Raw genomic sequence first — 9,934 nt, 5'->3', positions numbered from 1 at the left:
GAGACATTCAGGTGCAGGCAAGGAAAGGTAAATAGAAGACACTCAGCCACGTTCCTTCATGTTCCTTGGTTTAAGATGAGGACTGGGAGAGGTTAGGTGCTGGCTACCCCAGTGGCCATTGTCCGTGCATGTTGGAGAGTCTGATTCAGTCTTCTAATATCCACACACTGCTGTCCACCAGATAGTGATCAGCAACAGGGAACCCTGGTTGACTTTTCCCCAACTTCCTAGCCCAGAGATGCCGGGGCTAATTATAACACCCCTACCGGTGCCTGCATGAGATCAACAGACTGGAAGTTGAGCCCGGGGCCTGCTTGGTGGTATTAGTCCGTTATAAACTGCCTCGTCAGCAGAGTCACTGTTACTGGGGGAAGCATTAATCATTGTTTTGGTCAGGCCGTGTCCAGACTGAATGAAGGAAGGGTAAATTTGCATTGGATTCATAGAATGACAGAATCTTACAGTGCAGAAGGAGGCCATTCGGCCCATCGTGCCTGTGCCGGCTCTTTGAAAGCGCTCTCCAATTAGTCCCACTCCCCCGCTCTATCCCCTTCAAGTATTTATCCAATTCCTTTTTAAAAGTTACTATTGAATCTGCTTCCACCGCCCTTTCAGGCACAACAGTTCGCTGTGTAAAGAAATTCTCCTCATCTCGGCCCTGGGTTCTTTTGTCAATCGCCTTAAAATTCATGTGTAAGAGTTTCACGTGTAAGGGTTTTCCGTGCCTGCCTCAATCCCAGAGTGCATTTCTTGTTGGAGGTGAGGTGGGTTGAAGGAGCGAGTCCCGTTAACACTGCTCTTGTGCGTATCTCATTAATCCACCGGTGAATGTGCTGCTTTCTCTGCCCGCAGGACCAAACTGCGAGAAGGTGCTGGTTCCGTGTTCGCCCAACCCGTGCGAGAATCGGGGCGTTTGCGACCACACTCCCGACTACGAGGGTTTTGTGTGCACCTGTGCGGAGGGATGGCAAGGTAACGAGGCAGTGAAACCACCCCCCCCCCCACCCCCTTTCCCGGCAGTGTGGTACAAGGACGATAATTTAGCGAGGCGGTCGAGTGCACTGCGAGCACTCCCTGACGAATGGAGTGAGTGACCAGTGTTTCTTATCGCTTTCTCTTTCTCTCTCTCTCTCTCTCTCTCCCCTACCCCGTCAGGACGGATCTGTCAAGTGGATGTTGATGAGTGTGCGGCCAACCCTTGCCGGAATCGAGGCTCTTGCACCAACACGCTGGGAAACTACATATGTGCGTGTCGACCGGGCTTTGCAGGGCGTGACTGTGAAACTGACATCAATGACTGTACTCCCAGTGAGTATCTACGAGAGCTGCAGTGCTGAGTGTTTGACGCCCGGGGCCCATTGTAGCAATATAGAAGTTTTTAATTGTTTGCACCCTCGGTCTCCGGCATTAAAGGCACCCTGCAGCTGGGAACCAAGCCAAATAGACCAGGAGAGATCCCGGATTCAATCCCTAGATAAGAATCTCATCCTCATGTTCAAATCGCTTCATGACCTCACTTCTCCCCCTCTCTGTAGCCTCCTCCAGCCCCACAAGAACTCAGCGTTCCTCCAACTCTGACCTCTTGTGCATCCAGAAATCCCCCGGCACCACCATTGTCGGCCGTGCCTTCGGCTGTCTAGGCCCTAAGCTCTAGATTAACTGCCCTATGTCTCTCTGACCCCCTTTAAGGCCCTCCTTACAACCTATCTCTTTGACCAATTTTTTTAGTCACCCCCTCCTAGTAAGACATTTTTCTACATTTAAAGGCGCTATATAAATGGAAGTTGTTGTTGTTGAATGGTATCTCACTGTTATCAAGTTGCGGATTAAGTCCCGCTCCAAAGACTTGAGACCGACACTCCCAGTGCTAGTGCTGAGGGAGTGCTGCACTGTCGGAGGTGCCGTCTTTCCGATGAGGCGTTAGACCGAGGCTCCGGCTGCCCTCTCAGGCGGACGCGAAAGATCCCACGGCCACTATTTCGAAAAAGAGCAGGGCAGTTCTGCCCGGTGCCCTGGCCCATATTTATCCTTCAACCAGCATCACTTAAAAAAAAAACCACAGACGATCTGGTCATTATATCATTGCTGTGGGAGCTTGCTGTGTGCAAATCGGATGCTGCATTTCCTACATTCCAACATTACAAAATTACGCTTTGGGACGTCCTGAGATCGTGAAAGGCGCGAGAGAAATGCAAGTTATTGCTTTGATCCGGGTCTGCTATAAAGCATAGGCACTAATGACTGTTTTCCTCCTCCCAGACCCCTGTCTGAACGGCGGTGCCTGTCTGGATGGAATCAACTCCTTTGTTTGTAACTGCCTGCCAGGCTTCGCGGGCACCCGGTGCGCTGACGAGATCAACGAGTGCCAGAGCAACCCCTGCCGCAATGGGGCCACCTGCACGGATTATGTCAACAGTTACACCTGTACCTGTAAAGCTGGGTTCAATGGACTGCACTGTGAGAACAATATCCCAGACTGCACGGAGAGGTGAGCGGGATTTGCCTCTTAACACGAGCTTTCAGGCCGTCTCAGTCCAGTAGATAGTAGGTGACGTGAATCTTGCCATTCATGTGGAAATGACTTATGAAATAATACTGGGCAGCCTGCTGGTGGTGCTGTCCAGGGAGAGTATAAATACTCGGGCATGGGCCCAGCTTGCTCAGGACATTCTTTAACAGGAACTAGTGAAGGACACAACTAGATCTCCATGTTGTAAAACAGTTAATTAAAGCCTTATTTAACGCTTAGACCAAGTGCCTAGTAGTTTTCTTACATCAGTAGGTACTGGCCCACAGTACGGAACCGCTCCTCAGTATGGCGCAAGTTGGTATTGCACAAGTTGCCAACCTCACCCAGAGGATGACTGGTGTGGTAAACGGGACATTTATCAGACCGATCCTGAGGTTTGGGACTGAGGCCCATCATTGGGTAGAATCGACCTGCAGCCAATGTTCCCCCTACGGTGCGCAGCCACGCACCAACCCGGAGGTCCAGTGCAGGCCGCTCAGCAGCCGCCGCCGCTGGGAAAGATACTGCCCACGCGCGGCCGCGCAGCAAATTTACAGGGACCACGCACCCAAAATAAAATTAGAGGACACATTGCCTACAGCTATAGAAGAAGAATTTGCATTTATATCGCGCCTTTCACACCCTCTGGACGTCCCAAAACGCTTTACAGCCGATGGAATAAATCTGAAGTGTTGTAATGTGGGAAACGCGGCAACCATATTGCGCACAGCAAGCTCCCACAAACAGCAATGTGATAATGACCAGATAATCTGTTTTAGTGATATTGGTTGAGGAATAAATATCGGCCCCAGGACATCGGGGAGAACTCCCCTGCTCTTCTTCGTGCTGTGGGACCTTTTACATCTACCTGAGAGAGAAGACGGGGGCCTCGGTTTAACGTCTCGTCCGAAAGACGGCACCTCCGACGGCGCGGCGCTCCCTCAGCACTGCACTGGGAGCGTCAGCCTGGATTTTGTGCTCAAGTCTCTGGAGTGGGGACTTTGAACCCCCAACTTTCTGACATAGTGACAAGAGTGCTACCCACTGAGCCACAGCTGACACACAACCATGATGTACCTGACCTTGCGTGGCCTCGAGCAGAATGCGTTCCATTCTCCAGCATTGACATTCCCTTACTTGGATGAGCAAAAACTGAACAACAGAAAAGCAGACTCGTCTGTTAAGGACCTCACTGACTCGGTCAGTAGTTGCCCGTGGGCCATTTGAAAGCATCCCCTTTAGAAGGTCATGGAATAAAGAATAAGGAGCATTGAGAAGCCACTGCCAGAACAGCTATACTTGTATTTAGAATTTACAATTACTGGTAAAACAGCGATGATGCAGTTGAATCACACAGTTGAAGAAATGAGTCTTGCTCGAGGTGATCCGTGAGATAGTTATCCGAGAAATAAAGATCAGAACCAGAGACTGACCACCTGTTGAAGTGCTGCTGGCCCGCCTTGAGCGGTCGAGCTGGCTGATCAAGAGCTGTGAATGTCTGAGCTCCACCCGTTGAACAGTCGATAATTGCACACTGGCACCGTGCCAGGACCTGCTGCCGTGGGCTGTGGCCATCTCTTCCAGTGCCTGTTAAATGAATAATCAGCCCTGCCTTGACCCTTTCAGCCGGTAGATGATTAAAAAGAACTCGCTCCAAAAATCAGGTCATGTGGATGGATTTCTATTTCTTAAAGGAAGTTCCAAGCCCTACACAACTTGTATTTAATGCAATCACTACTTCCCCCAGTCATGGGCTCCCCGCAGTCATATCCCCCTCCCCTCACTAGTTTTCTTACCTGATCTCCTGAAAGCCCAATCTCATGTTGGGGTGGGCAACATCCGTGGAGAGAAAATAGAGTCAACGTTGACTCTATTTTCTCTCCACGGATGTTGCCTGGCCTGCTGAGTTTTTCCAGCATTTTCTGTTGTTATTTCGGATTTCCAGCATCTGCAGTATTTTGCTATCGTACTCATGTTGAGGTGCATTTGTACGGATGCCAACAGCCCTTCAGCTAGTTCACCTACCTGCCAATTGTTCATGTGTGCCCAGACAGTGAATGTTACCAGGGCTACAGTGGCTCAGTCAGAAGGTTGTGGGTTCAAGTCCCACTCCAGAGACTTGAGCACAAAAAGCTAGGCTGACACTCCAGTGCAGTGCTGAGGGAGTGCCGCACTGTCGGAGGTGCCGTCTTTCGGATGAGACGTTAAACCGACTATTTCGAAGAAGAGCAGGGCAGTTCTCCCCGGTGTCCTGGGCTTATATTTATCCCTTAATCAACATCACTAAAACCGATTATCTGGTCATTTATCTCATTGCTGTTTGTGGGAGCTTGCTGTGCGCAAATTGGCTGCCACGTTTCCTGCATTACAACAGTGACTACACTTCAAAAAGTATTTCATTGGCTGTAAAGCGCTTGGGAACGTCCTGATGTAGAAAGGCGCTATAGAAATGCAAGTCTTTCGTACTCAACTGTGGGAATATCACGCCCCAGCCTAATCCTGATGGCCCCACACATGTTCTTTCTAGCAGGATAGATCGACAAGAGAAATTGAAGTACATGAACTTGGAAATTGCCGCATAATTGTAGCTCGGGTTCATTAACCACATCTTGCTCGGTTACCCGATACTTATGACAGGTTGACTGTCGCACAGTTGAGTGAATCTCCATAATCCATCAACAGTGCTACACTATTGTTCTTATCAAATTAGTACCCTTTAACATATGTTGCAGAATATTCTGGAGCTGCTGGGTATCTCCCAACAGTCAGTTGGTTTATTGCGCCTGTAGACTGTGACTGTCTGAGACATTCTGGCATACTCTCCACAATGGAAAAAAACCTGAACCACTGCTTCAAAACAATGGGTGAATGTTAATTTTACTCTTTCTTTCTCTCAGCTCCTGTTTCAACGGAGGGACCTGTATAGACGGCATTAACCTGTACAGCTGTCACTGCCGCTCTGGCTTCACTGGTTCCAATTGCCAGTATGATATTGACGAGTGTGACTCCCAGCCATGTCTGAATGGCGGGGTGTGCATCGATGGGCTGGAGTCCTACAGGTGTACCTGTCCCCATGGGTACACAGGTGACCGGTGTCAGGTGAGCATTTGCTTATTGTTACATCCCTCTTCTCGCTCTCCCTCCCTCTCTCTCTCCCTCTCCCTCCCTCCCCCTCTTCTCACTCCCCTTCTCCCTCTCCCATTCTCCCTCCCCCTCCCTCCCTCCCTCCCCCTCTTCTCTCTCCCCCTCTCTCCCTCTCCTTCCTCCCTCCCCCTCTCCCTCCCTCCCTCCCCCACTCCCTCCCCTCTCTCTCCCCACTCCCTCCCCTCTCACTCCCTCCCCCTCTCCCTCCCTCCCCCTCTTCTCACTCCCCTTCTCCCTCTCCCATTCTCCCTCCCCCTCCCTCCCTCCCTCCCCCTCTTCTCTCTCCCCCTCTCTCCCTCTCCTTCCTCCCTCCCCCTCTCCCTCCCTCCCTCCCCCACTCCCTCCCCTCTCTCTCCCCACTCCCTCCCCTCTCACTCCCTCCCCCTCTCCCTCCCTCCCTCCCTCCCCCTCTCCCTCCCCACTCCCTCCCCCTCTCCCTCCCCCTCTCCCTCCCTCCCTCCCCCTCTCCCTCCCTCCCTCCCCCTCTCCCTCCCCTCTCTCTCCCCACTCCCTCCCTCCCTCCCTCCCCCTCTCCCTCCCTCCCTCCCTCCTCCCTCCCCCTCTTCTCTCTCCCCCTCTCTCCCTCTGCTTCCTCCCTCTCTTTCTGTCTCTAGCTTTCTCTCACTTTCTTTCTCCCCCTCGCTCTTTCATTCACTCACTCTTTCATGCTCTCCTTCCACTCTCTCTCTCTCTTTCTCTGTATCTCTCTCTCTGTATCTCATGCTCTGTTACGATTCCATGGGCACCCTCCAATACCTCACCCATTAACCACGGTGTGACTGTACCCATTAACCGTGGTCTGAGTGTATCTGTATCCCTTGCCATCTTTGCGTATCACAGGACACCGGCGATACTGTCCGGGTGGAGGCGGTGAGGGTGGACCTGGGCTGCTCCTTCTCGCCCGTCTCTGAGCACTCGCTTACAAAGTGGGGAATGCCGAGGCATTCACGCAAAAGAAATGGTTGAATAAACCTTTGCGGCTTTGACAGCGACCTTTCCCGTTCCTCCCGCAGATCACTACGGACTGGTGCAGCAAGTCCCCCTGCAAGAATGGCGGGTGGTGCCGGCCAACGAGGGTGTCCTTCACCTGCGAGTGCGCGAGCGGCTGGACGGGACGCTACTGCGACATCCCCAACGTGTCGTGCGAAGTGGCAGCGGCGCAGCGAGGTAGGAGGAGCGAGTGTTCAGGCGCCCATGCGACGTGACATGTTGGTTGGATAATGCATGAACAACCTTGAGGAGCCAGCCCAGCCCAGCCTGAAGCCAGGCCTATGACTGGCATGGAGATTGGAAATGTCGCACAAGACGCACTGGCGTAAAGGGAGCTTCATTCCAACTGTGCTACACTGTACCTGACCTGGGAGCGCTTGATGCTGACTGACGTGAATCAGTCATTCATGAAAGAAAGACTTATGAAATAATACTGAGCGGCCTGCGGGTGGCGCTGTCCAGGGAGAGTATAAATACTCGGGCACGGGCCCAGCTTGCGCAGGACATTCTTTAACAGGAACTAGTGAAGGACACAACTAGATCGCCATGTTGTAAAACAGTTGATTAAAGCTTTGTTTAACGCTGAGACCAAGTGCCTAGAAGTTTTCTTACATCACTGACGTTGAACGCCAGAAGTGGGAAAGCGCTCCAGTCCCCGACAATAAACCTCCCACACCTTAAAGCAGCCCCTGCCGCGTATACTGAATCATGTTGCTTGCACACTGATTCCTCTGCTTAGAATCATGTCGATTCTGCGGGGGGTGGGGGGTTTAAAAAAAGAGAGCAGACGTGAAAAGAAATACTTGCAGTTTTTAATGTTAAAATGCGTTTTCGTTTCCTCACAAAAGGAGTGGCTGCAACTCAGCTCTGCCATCACGGAGGCTCGTGTTTCAGCGCTGGAAACGCGCATTACTGCGTCTGTCCCAAGAGTTACACCGGCAGCTACTGCGAGACCGAGGTTGACCAGTGTGTCTCCAACCCGTGTCACAACAGCGCCACCTGCAGGAGCTTCATTGGAGGCTACGTGTGCGAGGTGAGAAGTGACTCAAATTAAGCACAGTGCTGCGTCTCATTTTTAAATACCACCAGCAAAGGACCTACAAGCAGGTGCTGCAAACTCTCTGGGAGTTACTGCTCTCTGTAATATTAATACAAAACCCCTACCATTCCTCTAAGAAACAAAATGTTGGAAATGCACAGCAAGTCTGTGAAGAAAGGTTAATCGTTCTTAACTTGTCTTCCCCTTGTTAGATGCTAATGGGCCTGCTGTGTATTCCGAGCGTTTTTGTGTATCTTGTTTTTCTGTCAGATTTACTTTGGAATTTTTGAATAATTTTTAACGCAAAGCCTGGATGAGTGCAGCTCCAACAACACTCCAGAAGCTCGACACCATCCAGGACAAAGCAGCCCGTTTGATGGGCACCCCATCCACCACCTTAAACATTCACTCCCTCCACCACCGGCGTACCGTGGCTGCAGTGTGTACCATCTACAAGATGCACCGCAGCCATAAAATCACCTGGAAGAGGCAAAAAAAAACAGGGCCGATACGGGTAAAATACTCTGGAAAATTCCTCCGCGATCCCCTCAGGCGATGGAAACCCAGTCCAGGGGATCTCACGGACCCAGTGTTCTCTATAAAGACACTTGTCTTCTGTATGATGCCTTTCTGTCTATTAACTTATTTTCTTTCTGCCTATTTTAAGGTATTTAAATTTTCTAGCACTCTGCATTTCTCCCTTCTACGGTTAGGTGGACGTAAAAGATCCCATGATACTATTTCGAAGAAGAGCAGGGGAGTTCTCCCCGGTGTCCTGGGGCCAATATTTATACCTTAACCAACGCCACTAGAAACAGATTATCTGGGTCATTATCACGTTACTGTTTGTGGGAGCTTGCTGTGCGCAAATTGGCTGCTACGTTTCCGACGTTACAACAGTGACTATACTTCAAAAAAAGTACTTCATTGGCTGTAAAGCGCTTTGAAACATCGAAGATAGGAGCAGGAGTCGGCCATTCGGCCCCTCGAGCCTGCTCCGCCATTTAATGAGATCATGGCTGATCATCCAAATTCAGTACCCTGTCCCTGCTTTCTCCCCATATCCCTTGATCCCTTTAGCCTTAAGAAACATATCCAACTCCTTCTTGAATATATTTAATGAATTGGCCTCAACTGCCTTCTGTGGTAGAGAATTCCACAGGTTCACCACTCTCTGGGTGAAGAAATTCCTCCTCATCTCTGTCCTAAATGGCTTACCCCTTATCCTTAGACTGTGACCCCTGGTTCTGGACTCCCCCGACATCGGGAACATCCTTCCTGCATCTTTGGGATGTCCTGAGGTTGTGAAAGGTGCTATAGAAATGCAAATTCATTCTTTTCTTTCTCTCTTTCTCTCTCTCATTTCCTCATCGCCATTATTAAAGTTTGGTAGATAGGTGTCTGTCTGAGCTGCTCCTTATCCACTCACCAGGAGGGGGCAGCGTACTCGCAGCCCCCCCCATCGTTGCTATGCTCCTCTCAATCAGGAACTATACGCCGCTCCGTTCTGTGTTCGGGAATTTCAGGCTCCAACCCGCCCCATCCCATTCTGGCATCGTACATGGGTGTGCCAGTGTCCTGCTGCCATCAGCTGGCAAACTAGCAGAAAAAAAATCGCTGCACGTCAAGCTGTAAGAGATGCATTCGTCGGGTCAATAAAAATGAATTGAACTTTGACTTCTCTCCCTCAGTGCATGCCGGGATACAAGGGGAAAACCTGCAAACTGGAGGTGAACGAGTGCGAGTCAAGCCCATGCCAGAATGGAGGCACTTGCCTCGACCTGATTGGCCGCTACATCTGCTCCTGCCCACCAGGAACTCTGGGTAAGACTGCTTGGATCCGCACGTAAACGGGTTCGTAAGTAAGAGGCCAGGGCCAGTTACCGAGGGAGAGGCAGGAGGTGATTACTGAGCTAAATCAGACGCAGTGTTGCACAAGAACAAGAGCAGAGTTGAAACATAGAAACATAGAAGATAGGAGCAGGAGTAGGCCATTCGGCCCCTCGAGCCTGCTCCGCCATTCAATGCGATCATGGCTGATCATCCAAATTCAGTACCCGGTCCCTGCTTTCTCCCCATACCCCTTGATCCCTTTAGCCTTAAGAAATATATCCAACTCCTTCTTGAATATGTTTAATGAATTGGCCTCTACTGCCTTCTGTGGTAGAGAATTCCACAGGTTCACCACTCTCTGGGAGAAGAAATTCCTCCTCATTTCTGTCCTAAATGGCTTACCCCTTATCCTTAGACTG

The 9,934-nt window shown here is 50.8% G+C and overlaps 1 protein-coding gene across 1 annotated transcript in view; it reads left to right on the top strand.

Annotated features, from left to right (window-relative positions):
* Positions 1 to 9,934, top strand: part of notch3 (notch receptor 3) — a 433,532-nt gene that overhangs the window by 393,489 nt on the left and 30,109 nt on the right. Inside the window, exons 16-22 of the mRNA XM_085971744.1 lie at positions 853 to 972; positions 1,156 to 1,308; positions 2,260 to 2,488; positions 5,407 to 5,608; positions 6,667 to 6,820; positions 7,492 to 7,676; positions 9,374 to 9,506. Of these exons, the coding sequence (XP_085827870.1) occupies positions 853 to 972; positions 1,156 to 1,308; positions 2,260 to 2,488; positions 5,407 to 5,608; positions 6,667 to 6,820; positions 7,492 to 7,676; positions 9,374 to 9,506 (1,176 nt within the window). The remainder of the gene's footprint in view (positions 1 to 852; positions 973 to 1,155; positions 1,309 to 2,259; positions 2,489 to 5,406; positions 5,609 to 6,666; positions 6,821 to 7,491; positions 7,677 to 9,373; positions 9,507 to 9,934) is intronic.

Source organism: Somniosus microcephalus, chromosome 31 (genome assembly GCF_052327205.1).
Source record: "Somniosus microcephalus isolate GS21.2 chromosome 31, FLI_Smic_1.0, whole genome shotgun sequence".
NCBI lineage: Eukaryota > Metazoa > Chordata > Chondrichthyes > Squaliformes > Somniosidae > Somniosus > Somniosus microcephalus.
The sequence above is the reverse complement of the archived record's forward strand: the minus strand, read 5'-3'. Positions and strand labels throughout refer to the sequence as shown.